The 18051-nt window shown below is 37.7% G+C and overlaps 2 protein-coding genes across 3 annotated transcripts; both read right to left on the bottom strand.

The window, feature by feature from the left end:
* Window positions 1-35: 35 nt before the first annotated feature.
* Window positions 36-5986, bottom strand: LOC122006283. Of its 2 annotated transcripts, XM_042561732.1 has the most exons (8): window positions 5840-5986; window positions 4763-4888; window positions 3653-3852; window positions 2944-3083; window positions 1615-1717; window positions 1003-1512; window positions 550-887; window positions 36-459 (listed from the first exon to the last, which is right to left on the bottom strand). In XM_042561732.1, the coding sequence occupies exons 3-8, from the start codon at window positions 3807-3809 to the stop codon at window positions 301-303; spliced, it is 1407 nt and encodes a 468-aa protein (XP_042417666.1). In that variant the 5' UTR covers window positions 3810-3852; window positions 4763-4888; window positions 5840-5986; the 3' UTR covers window positions 36-300. The 2 variants fall into 2 exon arrangements, with proteins under 2 accessions (XP_042417666.1, XP_042417667.1); XM_042561733.1 differs by lacking the exon at window positions 4763-4888 and having other exon boundaries at window positions 5840-5980.
* Window positions 5987-6440: 454 nt separating this feature from the next.
* LOC122006282 (benzyl alcohol O-benzoyltransferase-like) lies at window positions 6441-8187 on the bottom strand. Its single transcript, XM_042561731.1, has one exon. It carries the CDS (start codon window positions 8138-8140, stop codon window positions 6782-6784), a length of 1359 nt encoding a protein of 452 aa, XP_042417665.1. The 5' UTR covers window positions 8141-8187; the 3' UTR covers window positions 6441-6781.
* Between the last annotated feature and the right edge of the window lie 9864 nt (window positions 8188-18051).

The following is an 18051-nucleotide window of genomic DNA, read 5'->3' as shown; positions in this document are numbered from 1 at the left end:
GTATTCAAGATGCATAAAACAAGTTTGCAAGCAAGTGGTATAAACAAACACTTTTATTTCCTCCACAAAATTCTCAAGCCACCAATTGCGTCTGAACATAATATACAGCTCAATGGGGAATAAATTAGATACAATTTCGTTTGTAGTTGAGCGTGAGAACAGGATCAAATCTAAATAAATAAAAAAAAACTATTTGGATAAATTAGCAATCTATAAATATGATTAGGTCGAGGAAGAAGTGAGCCTGCAAGCTGATATGATGAGTTCAAGGAGACAATGGCATCCCCATGAAAAAGCAGGCTACAGTTTATTACCAAACTTTTTCGCAATAATTGGGCGAACATCCTCGGCATCGACTAAGGATTCAAGAAAAGGAAGTAATTGAATAAAAGCATCATCGGATGGATCATCAAACCAGCTTTTAATTGGAATGCCGTTATTAACTTGCAAGTGGAAAACCTGAAATTTTAAAACAAAACAGCTGCGTCAGAAGCAAAAGGTCGTTTGAAGGTCTAGGAGCCACTATGATATAGAGACAAGGAATTCGACCTGTGGAGTATTGTCTATTATGGCAACTTTGGCTAGGTCAACTCCCAAGATAGTTAGGTCCTTCGTATAGCAGCCATCCACGAATATACAAGATTCACGATAGATGCGCCTAGAAAATATTTTCTGTTCTGGATCCAGTATGTCAAGTAATTGTGCAGCATAGATGCTTTGACTGGCTGTGAAAATAACAATTTCGAACATTTGTGCTACTCTCTCGAGGAACATCTGTAGGAAAGGTCGCCTCCTTACATATACAGTATGCTTCTTCATGTTAAAGAAAACTGAAAAGGTGAAATCTGCATCGTTACAGTGATCTAGCGAAGAATGAACCAGAGTTTCTGCAAATAAAAGATTAGTTTTATATGTTAAGTAGACAAAAGTGTATCTCAGGCACATCATTTGATAATATTGCGGATAATGATAAAGAAAAGGTAAAGAAATTTGGTATTCTACCATCTAAGTCGAGCACAAGAGTTATGGGCTTCCTTTCCTGTGTTTCGTCCTCTGGGAATAAAGGACAACTGGATGGAATTGGCTGTATATCATGCATGGATCTGAAATCTAACTGCGGACTGAAGCATTCTGTTTCTCCTAAATCACCAGATAGACAATTCATGTTGAATTCTTGATGAGTAGCTAAGTAAAAGCATGCATCATCTGAGTTAAACATGATTTCTTCAATTGATTCATTACTGTGAATGTCACTGGTTTCCATTGTCTTCTCAAGGAATGGCAGCATCACACACTTCTCCGCCATATCAAAAAGTCTGTCAGAATTAGTGAGTTCATAATGATGTAAAGAAACATCTGTAAATCCCATGCTACTGTCAAATGGTAAAGAAGGAACACTGTCTGAGATGCAGATATCCAACAAACTGCAAGCTTGATAATCAGTCAGGCCACTGTTTCCATCATCACCTTCATCCGCAACCAGATTTGGCAATTCAGGAGTGTCATCTTTAACTGCATATAATAAAATCTTTTACTCCACAAGATCAAAGAAAATAAATATAAGTATAACTGGAGTCATTTGGAGTAGCAAAAAAGGATGAAGGGCTTAATAACCTCCATCGCCATGATTAGTTATTTTCAACTGTGAATCACCATCCTCAAAATTGGGTGAGAAAATTGTTTCCTCTTCAGACGTTAACAGTGTTGTTAGAGAACCCTGCAGGTGGATATAAATAGTCACAAGACAAAATTAACATAGGCTAGTCCAAAGTTGCATACAATAGAAACAAGCAAATGTAGCAATAACTTAACAAGCATAGGAAACAACAGCAAAAGCATCTATATGGCTTAATTCTAAGAAGTCATGTGTTCTATAAATGAATTCTAGAAGCTGATAGAAATTATAACCTCTTCAAGGATGTAACAAAAAGTTGTTTTCATCAATTTTCTTCTTAATAAAAACCAATGAAAAAAAAATGAGTTATTGCACCAAGATTTTTATCCTGTAAATCTTTTTTTTTTCCAACTTTGATCTGAGGAAAGAAATAGACACTTATAAATTAAAACTTATTCACTGCAGATTCTTTTGTTTTCATTTGTGTAAAAAATTATGAGAAGCCTGCCTGTTCTTCAAATAATCTTCAATTTTCATTTAATTATTTTCTTCTGATTCGAGTAAAAATGTTTGAGAAACCAAAGAGAGTAACGGAGGTACATATTTTCATTGAATAGCAACTAGTGTTTAGTTTGTGTTTCTCAATCAGTAACTCTTTCTAAACAAAAGAGTAATAGATTTTCAGAAAATTAACAGGAACTAACTAGCTAGATAATCATTGGCAGAAGTTTGAATCTATTTCTTGTCAAACTTGGTTCAACAAGAATTGTTGTATATCTCTGATTGGCGTAGACAATTCCAACATTTTCTCTCTTCAACTAATTTAGACTCTGAAGGGGAGCCTTGGTGCAACGGCCGTGTGACTTAGAGGTCATGCGTTCGAGTATCGGAGTCCACCTCTTGCAAAGCAAGATAAGGATGCATACAATAGACCCTTCTCCGGACCCGTATTGACGAGAGTTTTGTGCACTAGGCTGCCCTTAACTAACTTGACTCTAAGAACGTCATGACAACTAGACTACCCATTTCCCTCGATTATCACATATACCATTCTCAAGAGCACAACAGAAGAATCTAACACACTTATGGTTGTGTATGATTGCATTTTTATCTTTTATTTTTAAAAAAGTTAGCTCAAAGAGAAATCAATAGAGAATATACAGGTGGGTGCCAAAGTTATTTAAGTGGCAATTCCCATATCAAAGGTGATGGCTAGATAAAAACTCAGATAGAACAATGCAGTGCTTGAAATGGAGGGGAAGAACAAGTGAAATTGATTATTCTAAGGATTGAATACGTATTATAGTTTCAGAAAAAGAAACAGATACCATTGTTTCAATGGATAAAACATCAGATGATAACGAGGACCAGTTCAGCAATAGAGGTGATGCTCCATCTGATTCTGTTGTCCTTGAGCGACACCCTGATTCCTCTGTACTTGTAGCAATTTCTTTTGGATGCTGCTGTCCTGTAGCATTAAAAATTCAAATTAAAACAATTAGCCATCAAATAAATATCTCTCATATGAAAATATTGATGCACAAAACATACAGATACACAACTTGTTGGTATGTGCTCATCAAACATTCACCAAGCACTAAAATATGAATAGTGGTGTAAAACATGACTATAAATGCCACTGTTCATAATAACAATACTTCATCGATTAAAGCAAACTCAACATTAGCAGAAATTCTGCAGCATATGTTTTCAACAAGAGTATATTAGTTGATGGTTCTAGAGCTAGAGGACAGTCAGGGGCCAAAGCAATGGGACAATCGATGGCATATCAAAGTCATGGCTGATTCAAAAGAGATTGAATACTAACATATTTTCCAACCATAGAAAACCAATATACAGGTATTAACCTTGATTTTTGTTTGTTTTGTGTTTCCTCTCAGTACGAGTAATAAATAGGGAAAAGAGGAACTCTCAGTTAATTCATTCAAAAGGGATCAAAGAATTCAACTCAGTAAAGGAAAGAAATGAAAAGACAAATTAGGCAAGACAGGTTTTGACAATTATAACATAACTCACCATCATCATCTTGGAAACATTGATCAGAAGTTTCTACATCTGTATTAATCTGAGAAGCAAATTTTTCTGATCTCCTGGTTAACTTTTGACGAGCATGAACATTGCACAATCTTAGACATCCCTCATTTGACTTTCTCTTCATGCTCAATGCTGGCATTTGAGCTACAATGTGTACTAGAGCTCAACTTGATGAACATAAACTACACGCAGATAGGCATGAGGCATTAGGGAAAAAAATAAACAAAATGTAGGATAAACATGAACATGCTGATCAACATATGAATAGGACTAACTAAAAATTAAATCAGGTTAGAACCATTGATAAATTACATTTTTGCAATGGAAGGAGATGTAGCTTTCCTGACAAGAAACAAACAATAACGGCATGCAATCAGGAAATTTTACACATGATTTGAAAGAAGAAAACACCATATTACATCTTTGAATTTTTAATTAAATTCAATAGAACAATTATCAGTGGACAAATACAGTAAGATTGTTGTAAGCTTCTACATTGAATATTACTCATGACAACTTTAGATCATTACACTATGCCAATAATGGCACATGAAGAAATTGTTTATCGATGATCAAGATATTATTACTTGCAGACAAGTTGGGGTTCAAACCTGCCGTAATTTTGTCTCCTATGCAACTGTAAGCATCAGTAAGTTGCATAAACCATACTCTTTTTAGTGTAAACTTTCAAAATTAGAATCTTAGTAATCGTTGACTACAATTACTTGACTACATGACCACTTAACAAAAAGAATCTTTGATTTTGGGAAATTCCACAGATTCACATGACTTGAATAGTTTGTCACAACATAGAAATAGAAAGATAAATAAAGCTTCTGCATTTATATAACGTTTAACAGACTTATTCTCTTCCATGAACTTACATGGAAAAATAGTAAAGATGATACCAACCCACCACTAAAAGCAGAACACTTGATAGATTATAAAGTTGTAGGACTATTTTTGCGATGAATCAAGATTAGCTTACTATCAATAAATCATGTAACCCAAAACCATATAGCATAGCTATATGAATAAACAAACAAAAAGAGAAAATGCAAAAGCAGCTCCAGTTATTGTGATTGTACATACGACAAAAATCAATGCAGGCAGAAGTTATCCTTCTTTAGACAAGAAGAAAGATGCTACAGTTGCCTTGTGTCACGCTGCTCTCCTCTCAATAAACCTTCCTCTTGGGTCTGGAATATGGATATTTGCCTGGACTCATGATTACAATGTGTTGGTTAAGAAGACAAACCAATATTTATAAACTAAAAGAAATAATTGTATTTTCCAAAAAAAAAAATCCTGTATATATCTAAAAAACATTGTTATCTTGTACTTTCAAGTTGCCATTATATGCAAGCACTCTTTCTAAAACCCATCCTAACAAGATAAAAACATCACAAAAGCAAACAATCAGTGCTGATGTTGGTGTTCTAATTGGTGTCATAACTCTGTTCATGAATTCCAAATAATATGGTTTAGTTCTTTAGCTTCCACAACAAGTAATAACAAGGTTTTACTACCACAGTACAAATTTATGAACAACTTTGCAAAGAAACTAATCATCGATTAGTCAAACCAAGAAATGCTAACATCTCTACATAATCATTACTAATCGGATCAGCTGACATAATCATCATAAGTTTAACAATAAACCTTGCAGTGCTGAATCTATTTCCAAAAATTATATTCCGGTATTTAAGCAATAGCAATATCTAAAGAGGAAAAAAAAAACAAAGTTAGCGTAAACCCTAACGCTATAGTTACATCAGCGAGCAGAACCAAAACCCAATTTGAACACCAAAATCAGTCCAGCAAATGCGGGAAAGCTCATCAACAGGAGACAAGGTAAGAAAGCCACAAAATTTAGCATCAGCAAACCGAGCCCGTTTCTCTACCACAAGATTCAAGACATCAAGAGACTGGGCACAGGCGCACTTGCAATAACACAGTGTCTGGGCCAGAATTACCCAAGTCAGAGTCGAATTCCATTGACTATGTTACGAAATAAGAAACATCGCAGGAAAAATCCATAAAGAAACTTCAAAAGCAAAAAGTGGATCCGGCAGCAGCAAAAACAAACAGAACAAGCATCAATTGGAGCCACAGGAAGAGGGGAACGAGAAATAAAGATTAGAAGACCAAGGGAGAAAGAACACCCACCAAAAATCCCAGCTCGCTGCCCGCTCTCGCCCTCTCTACACCTCGAGGAAATCAGAATCAGAGATAGAGAGAGAGAGAGAAAGAGGGAGAGATGTTGAGAGGCGAGCAAAAGAGGGAGCAGGGCTGGAGACCGTCGTCTCTTCCGCTATATAAAACGACGGCGATACGATCCCGGGGACCACGAATAGACGGCCAAGATGCGGCGTGGGCCGTTTCAACCAGCCGCTAATTTGTCGACGCGTGGACTACTGGGGGCCGACTCAGAAGCGTGTCGCCCTGCACGTGCGAGCGAACCAGCAAATCCAAGGCGCCGCCGCCGCGAGCACGCGATCCGGGGTGGGTTGGCCCTGGCGCAGTATCCGATGACATATCGACTCGTGCCCGGTCTTTGGTAGTTTACGCTTCCAGTGGACACGCGTCGGCTGCGGAAGCCAATTCGAAGATGCAGGACTCCGATCTGGTAGTTACCCATGTTTCTCCGTCCGTGGTGTTTATATTAATTGTGAGCTGGCAGTCAGTCAGTCAGTCAAATTGATATTATTAGGAAATAAGCAACTGAGAGAATCGATAAGCGAAAACAAGTCCACACTGAATTATTCCATGATCTCAATCTAGAGATACAATCTCCAACACAATTTCTTCATCAAACGCAACTCCTGAAACAAAATCTCCTTCCCCATACATTTTCATTTCATTTCATATTTCGTATTAAAAAATAATCAGTGTCGGACATTTCATCTCATTAGTTATTACTATCAAACGGATGAGAGATAGCAACTGTTCATTCAGATATTCAGACTTCACCCTAGCCAAAACGAGTTATTTAATTGTTTCAATTTATTATCTGCCGAACACTGACATTGTTCCTTCCATCATCATTCATCAATAAATACTAAATCCGTAGTTTTTATCTGATCAATAGATCCATGAAAATAATTGAGCTCAAAGAGCAGAGGCAACGAAGGTGCCATGTCGCTGTTGGTCCTTTGCGTCATTGTAGTCTTCCCCGATCATTCTATTCATTGCTTGTACCAACTTGTCCATGGCGGGGCCTGGTAAACACACTGGAACAACGATCCCGTTCCTGAAAGGTATGTAGAAGCTCGCCACTCCGGGGATGGCTCCGACGCCGCCCTTTGCCGGACCTCCGTAGGCCGCCTTCCCCCACCCGAAGTCCACGTCCTCGAACCCTGCTCGAGTCACGTCGGAGACCAGGTACGACCGCACCACCGTGAAGTGGGGCCGCCCCCGCAGGACCATCAGGTCCGCCAGCGACCTCATGTACTCGTCGGTCACCCTCGACTTGGCCTTCTTGATCAGGTCCAGCGCGTAGCCGATGGGGTTGGCGCTCAGCTTTCCCACCGTAGACACCGCCACCGAGAACGCGAAGGCGTTCCCGTAGTACCCTGCCGGGAGGTCCAGGCCGGCCTTGCCGCGGGCGTTGACAATGCAGATCATCCGGACCTCCTCGTCGGCGGCAGCCCCGATGGCGACGGTGCGGCACTTCCAGAGGCAGGCGGTGAGGATCTCGAAGGTGGAGCTGTTGCGGAGGTGCGGCGGCACGCGCTTCCGGAGCGCAGCCACCTCGGCCTCGCCGAAGAAGAAGGAGTGGTGCACCATATCGTCGAAGGGGACGATGGTGCCGGCGACGTCTTCATACTCACGGAGAAGGCACGTGACCTTGGGAGGTTGCCGCGCCTCCAGTATCTCACGCGCCCACACCGGAGCCAAGGATGGAGCGGCCGCCCCTCGAGCCAGCTCCGCAACGGCGTTCATGAACTGGACGAGGCCGGGAGCGTCAGACATGGTGTGGTTGAGGCGGAGCGCGAAGACGAAGCCGCCGCAGAGCAAGCGCGTGATCTGGATCAAGAGCAACGGGCAATCGAGGACGCCGTCGGAGCCAGGGACGTTCCAGATGAGCTCCTCCAAACAGGGGAAGGGCGGTTGCAGGGCGTTGCCGAACTGCTCGAGACTGACATCCGCGTCGGCCTCGACGAACAACACGCCCTCCCCGGTGCACTCCACCACCAACTTCCTCCCCTCCGTCTCCCTCAGCCGGCCGGCGAAAGGGTAGTAGAAGACGAGCGCTCTGGACAAGGCTTCCCGGATCACCTTCCCGGGGTCGCGTCCTGCCATCGAAGGGTGATTGCCGTAGAATTGGATCACCGGGATGTGGAACCGCAGGCCATCCTGGTCGTCCACGTCGGAGAGGCGCTTGAATTCGTGAGGGGTGGCGGATGCAGGGGCCACCAGAATGGGCTCTTGCCGGCGGACGGTGAAGCTCAGGGAAGAGGATGTCATGGCAGAGTAATTGTTGCGAGAGCTTTAAGACTACTATGCTCTGTGATTTGCCCTTTGAAACAAGCATGTGTCGCCCTACTTATAATCCGTTGCTCTGTGCTGGTTGCCCTACAATCTGATGGCGACTGTAACCACAAAGAGATTATTCTTCGGGAAAATTTGCATACATAAACAAATTCACGTAGTCTCCATCCATGAAAATCTTTGTTTTCACTCCCTAGTTAAATATATTTATTTAATTGTTCATGATATTTTTAGATACAAAAAGTCCAAAAATCAGTATAAATCCTCTTAAATTCAGTATATTAAATTAGAATCTAGTATATTTTCTATCAAATTGAGTACGTTTTTTTTTTCACCTCAAAATATACTCAATTTTAATTTAATGTGTTGAATTTAATAGGAATTATACTCATTTTTAGACTATTATACCGAAAAATATGAGGGTTAATTTCAATAGAAAATATACTAGATCCTAGTATAGAATACTAGATTATAGTGTAAAGTGCTGAATTTAACCAGAATTATACTTATTTTTAGACTTTTAATACTTAAAAATAAGAGGGATAATTTTGATAGAAAATATATTCGATTTTTAATATAAAGTACTGACTTTAAAAAGAATTATACTCGTTTTTGAACTTTTTGTACTCAATTTTGGACTTTTTGTACCTAAAAAATTTGAGGGGCAATTTAGGTATCAATATTTGCATGAGAGAGTTGAAACAAGTAATACTTTGCATGCAGAGAGTAAAAATAAAATTTTTTGGACATGAAAATTGTATGCAAAATTAGCATTGTGATTGGGGATTTTTCTCTAATTTACCGTTATTCTATTCTTTTCTGTCAGTATTTTTTTTTTATTACTCTTTGATATTAATTATTATTAATAATATTAAGTTTATATAATAACTTCTGGGGAAGATTCGTATGAGTTACTGAGAAGGACTGTGCCAAATACCAGGGTCTTTCTCGACTTCTCAGGCTCTTTAATTTCCATTTGTCACCAGTTTTGTGCTTCTTCGCAGACTTGGAATCTTGACTTGGAGTTGGAGACACAAAGAAAATGTAGTGGATATGCGCATCTATATGTCTGAAAAAGAGGAAGAAACCATTAGCGTTCACTCTTCGCTGTTTAATTAATGCGCCAACTCTTTCCCTGCAATTCAGAAAGGTCGATCCTACCTACCAGGGCACAGGTGAAAGCTTTGCTTTGATTGAATGCCAGTTGATGTGTTAGGTTATTGAGAGTTATCGTTAGCCATGTCTCACGTTTGTGATAGTGAATGGTTTCTGATTGACTAGGGAAACGACAAAGCGTTTCGTGTGCCATGCTTGTTATTATTGTGGTGGTCCTTTTTATTTGTTTTCTCACTGAAATTGTAGTGAATGTTTCGTAGTTATTGTGGTTAAGGTTCGTGTTATATATATTAAATATTGAGGACTTGTGGGTCTTTCTTTCTTTTGTCATTATTGATATTATTCTTGACTTGTCAAAGGTCAAAGTTCAAAGGTCAGTGGGAAAACTAATTACTGATAATAATAAAAAACCTGAAATGAGTCGGTCAATCCTCATTAAATTAAACAAACTTTTAAGGATCGAAATTACAGAGAAGGAGATGTGATATGTCTACCAGAAATTAGAAAGACTTTTTGTTTTCCTTTTGTTCACAAAGACAGATCGATACACATGGTAGAAGATTCACACTGATGGCTAGCTACAAGTCAAGATTATTCCAAGTCATTGGAGGAGAAGCACAGCCATTACTGAGAAAAAGAAGTCGAGGATCCTGGTATTTGGCACAAGCCTTCTCAGTAACTCATAAGAACCTTCCACTGTACAATAACCGCCACATGTATATATATAAGGATAATTTAAAACTAATACCATCACGAGTTAATGGTTTATATATAATTACTCATCTATATTTTTATTTGACAAATACAAATAAATCTATATGATCCTATCCGGACGGAGGTCGGCGAATGTGGTGTCGGTGTTAACGGAAAGACGACTTTGACGCATCCTGTATATGTACGTCCGAAAAATGAACCCCCACGTGGCACTAAAGGTCTATAGTAACGAAGTCAGTGGTACTTGGGTCCTGCGCAGACAAGCACATCGAGTGTTAGAGACTAGAAATCAGGAAAAAAAGTCTCTGGCACAGATCCTCCGACGCTCAAGTCAGGTTTTTTTCCTCGGAAAAGTACTGTTCGAACAAAGGAAAAAAGAACTATTGAAAATACGTGCGAATGTGCGCGTACCTGACCAATGAAAAGGATCTCCCTTTTTATAAGACTCTGCCTGCCTTTTGAGCCTGATCGCTGCTAGAGGATGTCAAGTGTTAGGTTATGTCGGGGGAGGGAGGACCTCTAGCAGCCTCCCATTGGCCGGAGCAAGGTTCCATCTTCAGTGTGTGACAGACCACTGAATATTCCTTAACTGATGGTAGCTATTCTTTGACAGGAGGTTATGATTCTCTGACATTGTTGTCGCTTAACGTTATCCATCCCGCACGGGTTCAGCTGCAAACAAGTCGGGGTGACAGCTCAGATATGCTACAAGGATTGAGCCTTGATGAAGAGGTTGAGCTATGTCGACCCAGCTGGGGCTTATCGGAGACGGTGGCCAACGATCCAGCCATCATGATCTGGCTACTGCAGACCCAGTCAGGGATTGTCTTATTCCAAGGCTTAGACCCGGGGACTTGCCCTGTCTGCGGCCGACCAGTAATTATGCGGTTGGTGATGTGAAGCGGCCCTGATTCCCGTCTTCCCTTGACAATTGACTGTACTGTCACGTCCTCTTGACTATTGACTGTCACGCCCTCTTGACTTTTGACTTCCTGGCTTTATCGAGCCCCTCCTTTACGCACTGTATCACAAGCCACCCCTTCAAGTCTAGTCGAAGGAGTCTCAAGTCCGACTGACTAAACTTTGGTACGCTTGTGACTTAACCTGCATACAAGGGACCGGCGTGTGGCTGACTATCTTTGCAAAGGTCGAATCCTACTTGTATCACTGTCCAAATGTTGCTATTAGTCCGGTGACGGTGGCGATGTTTAAACAAACATCACTGTCCCAGTGCTGCTATTAGCCCGGTGACGTTGGCGCAATGTTTGAACATATGGGAGCAAAACCAATGGCCATGTTGTTAACAAGTGGTCGTAAGAGTCGTGCTTGCTTATACCCCGTATTGGTGCGAGAGTCTGTAGCCCGACCGAGAGGTCGTTGATCGCGAGAGCATTCTCGCTTATAACTCGCGCTAGGGCAAGAGTCTAGAGAGTTGACCGAGAGGTTGTTGGTCGCGAGAGCATGCTCGCTTATAACTCGCGTTGGGGTGAGAGTCTGGAACTCGACCAAGAGGTCGTTGGTCGCGAGAGCATGCTCGCTTATAACTCGCCTTGGGGCAAGAGTTTGGAACCTGATCGAGAGGTCATTGGTCACAAGAGCATGCTCCCTTATAACTCACACTAAGGCAAGAGTCTAGAACCCGACCGGGAGGTCGTTGGTCACGAGAGCATGCTCGTTTATAACTCGCACTGGAGAGAGAATCCGGAACCTGACCAGGAGGTCGTTGGTCGTAAGAGCATGCTTGCTTATAAGTCACGTTGAGGTGAGAGTCTAGAACCCGACTGAGAAGTCGTTGGTCGCGAAAACATGTTCGCTTATAACTCACGCTGGGGCGAGAGTTTGGAACCCGACCGGGAGGTCATTGATCGCGAGAGCATGCTTGCTTATAACTCGTGCTGGAACGAAGTCTAGAAAGCCACTCGAGAGGTCGTTGTTGATCCAAGAAAATACGCCCGCAGACTTAACCTCTACGACCTTTAGAGAAACATGTGATCGTGACTTCCACTGCATAATTTGGTATTTAGCCAAATTTGAATCCCACTCCTGTTCTGAGGCTGGGGCGAGGTGCCAAGTCTTGACCAACAATTCCCTCCACCATCTACTCCTTTTCCCAATGCAGTCGCATGGAATTGTCGATCCTCAAGGGATGGCACCGATGACCCCATATCAGCCTCATGATTTCCCTGTCTCTTCTATCATAAATGTTGTTTCATAGGAAGCTGACACATGTCTCTGTGACTCCTTTTGACACGATGCCTAACGAACGCTTTCTACACGGGACTCGATAGTGCTTCCCTTCTAGTGACCCAACGGCTATCCTTCTCAGTGTCATTTCGATTGTCTGGCTCACATCTCTATGCCCCTTAATGGTTTTAGTTTAAAAATCTTAAAAGCATCAAGCGGTTGTTCATCGATGCTTCTACTTCTTCCGACTTCTCCTTCTCTGCCTGTTTGCGTTAACCTCCGTGAATCCTTCGTAAGTATTCATTTTCCCTTTTCACTTGCTCCTTCATTTTTCGATTCGATCATGGCTGTAGAAACCTTAGCCTTCTGGTATGCCTTCTTCCGCTCTGATTTTGATAGGAGTGATCTGAGGCTAGTGTAATCTAGCTTGAAACTTTCTGAAGCCTACAACCTTCACCTCCCTGGGCCTAACAACTATCCTGGTTATCCTCCTTCTGGTTTTGTGACCTTCTTCAAGGATCAGCTTTTTGAAGGTCTGCAATTTCCCATTCCTCCTTTCTTTTCTGCGCTGAGTCAATATTTTTGTATCTCGTTGTCTCAATTTGCTCACAATGCTTTTCGTACTATATGCGGGATGGTAGTTCTATGCCGCCTATGTGACATTCCTTTAACCCCTCAGCTTTTCCACCACTTCTACTCCCTCAAACGATCGAAACTCGGTGTTTTCATGGTGTAGTCTTGGCCCAAGTGTACATTTTTTAAGGGCATGTCTTCCTCTAACAAAGATTGGAAGTCTCACTTTTTTATGTACAGCTACCTGAATCGATAGCTTGGCCCATTGAGTGGCACTCAGGTCTCCCCCTTCTTATGAGTTAAGCGACCACCAACATGAACCATATTGCTTTACTACTTTTGGGAAATTGGTAGGGGTGGAGCTCCAACTTCCTTCCTTACTACGGGAGAGTGTGTTGTATGTTAGTGCGGTTTTGCACTAATGGTCTAACTCAGGTTTTGATAAATGATAAGTTAAGTTAAGCTTTGTTATGATCTAACCACTTGATTAAGTCAGGAAATCTAGCTAGGTCGACGAATCGACTGGATAGCTGGTACGAAATCCAACTAGGTCAACGGGTCGATCGGATAGTTGGTACGAAATCCAGCTAGGTCGATGGGCTAACCGGATACCTGATACGAAATCTAGTTAGGTCGAAGGGCCGACCGGATAGCTGGTATAAAATTCAACTAGGTCGACAGGCCGACCGAATAGCTGGTACGAAATCCAGCTAGGTCAACGGGTCGACCGGATAGTTGGCACGAAGTCCAGATAGGTCGACGGGTTGACCGGATGTCTGGCAAATTGGTAAGTTAAGGTAAGTCACTGGAGGAGAGTAACCAAATAAGGACGCATCCCAGTTGAAGGGACAGTAGACGCCAGTCTAGTTTAGGTCTATTTGGGATTCCTAAGCTGAGACCTTGACTAATTCCTAGTCATAGAAGGACAGAAACTAATTACTACTCTGCATTATTATTAAATTACCCTAATACTTATTCTGCAGGGTATTTTTGGACTAACATTGTTTTACAGGGTAAAAGAAGAAAAGAAGAAAATTGTCTTCGGATGAATAGTGTCCGAAGGCACCTTCGTACTGTTCATAGAATGCACATTCCATAGGATAAAATTTTGGCGTCGCGACAGATAAGTTTCGGACTGTTCGGGATCAAACTTACCTCATTGGAAGCGCCTTCCATGGCTATGGAAGGCGCCTTCCATGTACTATTTAAGGCTGCTCGCCCAACGCTTCTTCAACAACACACATACGAACTACTACACGTCCATTTGAGGCTCCAACTACTCCGGGCTCCTGCTATGCCTCTGCTACAAAGCTGCTATGTTCGACGATTGCTCTGAGGACTTCCGATCTTGACCAATAAACCGACCCCGACACACGAGTACCTTCACATAAATTCCTAAAGTGTCAGTAACGAGATTTTTATTTGTACTTAAATTCTGCAAATGGAAAGTATAGTCTATTACACTTCTCCGAACTCTCTCTGTACTCGATTCCCTCTTCCAGAGGTACCGGAAGAGGCATTTAGTAGGTTACCCATCGATAGGTCTGCAGAACCTGGGTCTTGAAGTAGGAGTCGCCAAAGACTCCGAACCAAGTAAAATCGTCTGCGTTTCCTGGTGATTGGATTTTCGTTTTTAGGTTTTCCACTGCATACTTTACTTTGATTTCAAAACACAAAAAAATGAGTTTTTGAAAACCACGTGATTCCCCCCCCCCCCCCCCCCTCTCACATGCGTAATCAATCCAACAATTGGTATCAGAGCGGGTACCGCTCTGAATTAGTGCAACCACCAATCAGGCAAGGGGTTCCTTTTTGAAAGAAAATTATATATCATTTTTGTATAAAAATTATTCTTACGCCTTTCATTTTTTCCCCTCTAATTTTTTTTTTGAAAAATTCATCTTTATTTTTTCACTATTAGTTAGAATCGGTGAAATAACCATTTTGACAAAAGTTATCATAATATTTTATTATTATTATTATTTTATTATTTTTGAAATTGGTAAAACATCCTCATTTCCTTATCTCTCACATTACTTGCCCCAAGACAAAGTCTTGGAAATTGCTTTTTGTCAATATTTTTCTTTTTGCAAGTATACCAATGTCTCTTCAAGAAGGACGGAGCATCCACAACTACCACCATACGAGATATACGAGAAGAACGAATTTCACCTATGGAGAATGCAAATGGAAAGCTTTATCTTGATGAACGACTTCGATGGTGGCATGGTGCTAAAACAAGTTTCTTAGAACTCGGAAGCAAATCAAAAGGTAATAAAATTTATTTCAGATTTATTACCTGCTAACAAAGTTACCTGTAGATAGGAAAGGTCAAAAATACCCACGAGTTTTGAACCTGTCTAACCAAGCTTCATGAGGAGTCGTTAAAACGGGAAGGAAAAGACAGAAATAAATCCAGGCTTGAGTCAAATCCAACGAAGAAGCCTGCAACATTAAGGGTCACGCTTGAGGTTAGTAATATTTACCAAAATACTCCTATCAGTAATAATTTAAATAATGTACATGATAATCTAGATTTACATACCGAGTTAAATATAAAAAAATTCTAAAACAAATTTAGATTCTGATCAAGTCAATCAAAACCACATCAACTTTGATTTGATCAAACAAAACATTGACCAAGTCAATTTAAATAAATTAATTAATTTTGAAATTCAAATAATTCCAAAATTAATAAAAATACAACTTTAAATAATTATGAAATTTTAAATAAATGAAACTTAACGAAACAAGATAAATCTCAATTAATTGATTTAAACCTTATCCTTAATAATTTAATTGATAATAATAAATGAAAATTACTTTTTTCGCCCAAGGGCCCCCAAAAGTCAGGGTCGGCCCTACAAGTGACTCATCATAGTCTAGAAATTTATCCAAAAAATATCTATTTATTGAGCCAAAAGCTAAACTTGAATCTAATACAAAGTTAAACCCAACCATAAAATTGAATTTAATTCATCTCATAAAATCATAGAATTCCCTGATTGAAAATATAGATCGGGTGAGATGAGTAAGGCAAAATATTTCAATTTAATTTAAATTAAATTAAGTCAAATTAAAATTAAATTAAATTAAATTAAAGATTTTGGTTTAAAAAAATCATTTTAAAAATAATTTTAAAATTTATTTTAAAATCATTTTAAAATTTATTTTAAAGTCATTTTTAAAATTATTTTAAAATCATTTTAAAATTTATTTTAAGATTATTTCAAAAATTATTTTAAAATTATTTGGAATTATCTAAAAAACATTTTTAAAAATTATTTAAAATTATTTTTAAAAAATTATTTTAAAATCATTCTAAAAATTAAAAAAAACTTTAGGCACATAATTTAAAACTTAAACCTTATTTAACAAACAATTAAATCAATTAAAATTTAATTAACTTAAACTTTAAACTGAATTAAATAATTAATTAAAATTTAATTGAATTAAAAACTCAAAATATGAATCTAATACAAAGTTAAACCCAACCCTAAAATTGAATTTAATTCATCTCATAAAATCATAGAATTCCCTGATTGAAAATATAGATCGGGTGAGATGAGTAAGGCAAAATATTTCAATTTAATTTAAATTAAATTAAGTCAAATTAAAATTAAATTAAATTAAATTAAAGATTTTGGTTTAAAAAAATCATTTTAAAAAATTATTAAAAATAGTTTTAAAATTATTTTAAAATCATTTTAAAAATTATTTTAAAATCATTTTAAAAATTATTTTAAAATCATTTCAAAAATTATTTTAAAAATTATTTTAAAATTATTTGGAATTATCTAAAAAACATTTTTAAAATTTATTTAAAATTATTTTTAAAAAATTATTTTAAAATCATTCTAAAAATTAAAAAAAACTTTAGGCACATAATTTAAAACTTAAACCTTATTTAACAAACAATTAAATCAATTAAAATTTAATTAACTTAAACTTTAAACTGAATTAAATAATTAATTAAAATTTAATTGAATTAAAAACTCAAAATATTAATCTAAACTTAACTTTACTTTAATTAAAACATTAATTTTACTCTAATTCACTTTAAATTTGACTTTACATTAAAAAATTAATTAAAACTTAACCTTAATTTAACTTAATCAACTTTAATTTCAACATCTTAACTTTAATTTAAATTAAATCATAATTTATTAAAGATTGATTCATGTTTATTTAACTCTGTTTAATAACTCTAATAAATTTAACTCAAACTTACAACTTTAATCAATAATTTGTTTAAGTTAAACTTAATTAACACTTAAAATTAAAATTAATACTCTCACTAGTCAATTAACTCAATCAATTAATACGAAATTTAAGTTATTTTAATCAAATAAGTATTGAGTTAGCAACAAATTAATTATTATTGAGTTAGTAATAAATTTCTTAACTTAATCCAAGAATAATTAATTAATGATGAAGTATATCTTAATAAATCCCTTAGATACTTAGGTAAAAATTCTTGTACTTAACAAAGATAATCAGAAGGTGTTAACTTAAGGGGGAGGAAGGATTGAAAATTCTTCCAAATAGTTTAAAAGTAAACAAGCAATTTTGAAAAATCTTTAGTCCCCTCATAAATATTTTGAAAATACTCCTTGGAAATATTATTAAACTATTAGTTTGGATCTAACCCTAAGAGGCTAAGACATTTAAGGACCAATTTTAAATGAATATTATTTTTAACATAATCTCAAATTTAGGGGAGGTAGTATTTTGAGTAAGTTAAACAAATCCAAACTTTAGTAACCTTAATATCAAATTAAGGGGGAGTATCAATTTAAGAGGGGCAATTGCTTGAAAAACTCATATTTAATACTTAAAATATATTAAAAATCACTTTAGAAAAGCTATTTGAAAAATACTTATTAAAACGTAGTTTTATTCAAATGCTATTTCAAAAATTATTTTTTTCAAGTTTGTGAAAAATACTAGCAAAGTGTTTTGAAAATATTAGCAAAAATCTTTATGGAAAGTATTTTGAAAACCATCTTCACTTTGCTTGAAAATCCTATTATACTTTTCAAATATCTATTTTGAAATCCTTTCAGGTTCAGGGGGGAGATAAATAAGTCCACAAAACCTTGAAAACATTGCGTTTTACTTTTTCAAAAATCTATTTTTAAAATTATTACATGTCTTGAAAATTTATTTTGAAAACTGTTTAACTTTTTCCAAACTACTTTAAAATAATTTTTAATGTTGCAACATTTAGTATTTTAACTTTTGTTTTGAAGAACTTTAATCTTAAATCTTTTAAAGTTTTTTTGGAAGAACTCAGTATT

This window comes from Zingiber officinale, chromosome 7B (assembly GCF_018446385.1).
Source record: "Zingiber officinale cultivar Zhangliang chromosome 7B, Zo_v1.1, whole genome shotgun sequence".
NCBI lineage: Eukaryota > Viridiplantae > Streptophyta > Magnoliopsida > Zingiberales > Zingiberaceae > Zingiber > Zingiber officinale.
Note: the sequence above shows the minus strand (reverse complement) of the source record. Positions and strands in the feature narration are given on the sequence as shown.

Excerpts from the sequence above, each read along its gene's own strand:
- LOC122006283 (XM_042561732.1), bottom strand. The coding sequence starts at position 3,809 with ATGCCAGCATTGAGCATGAAGAGAAAGTCAAATGAGGGATGTCTAAGA. Across the intron at positions 1,513-1,614 it reads AACTAATCATGGCGATGGAG|TTAAAGATGACACTCCTGAA; the intron begins GTTATTAAGCCC and ends TATTATATGCAG. Across the intron at positions 888-1,002 it reads TCTTGTGCTCGACTTAGATG|AAACTCTGGTTCATTCTTCG; the intron begins GTAGAATACCAA and ends TTTTATTTGCAG.
- LOC122006282 (XM_042561731.1), bottom strand. The coding sequence starts at position 8,140 with ATGACATCCTCTTCCCTGAGCTTCACCGTCCGCCGGCAAGAGCCCATT.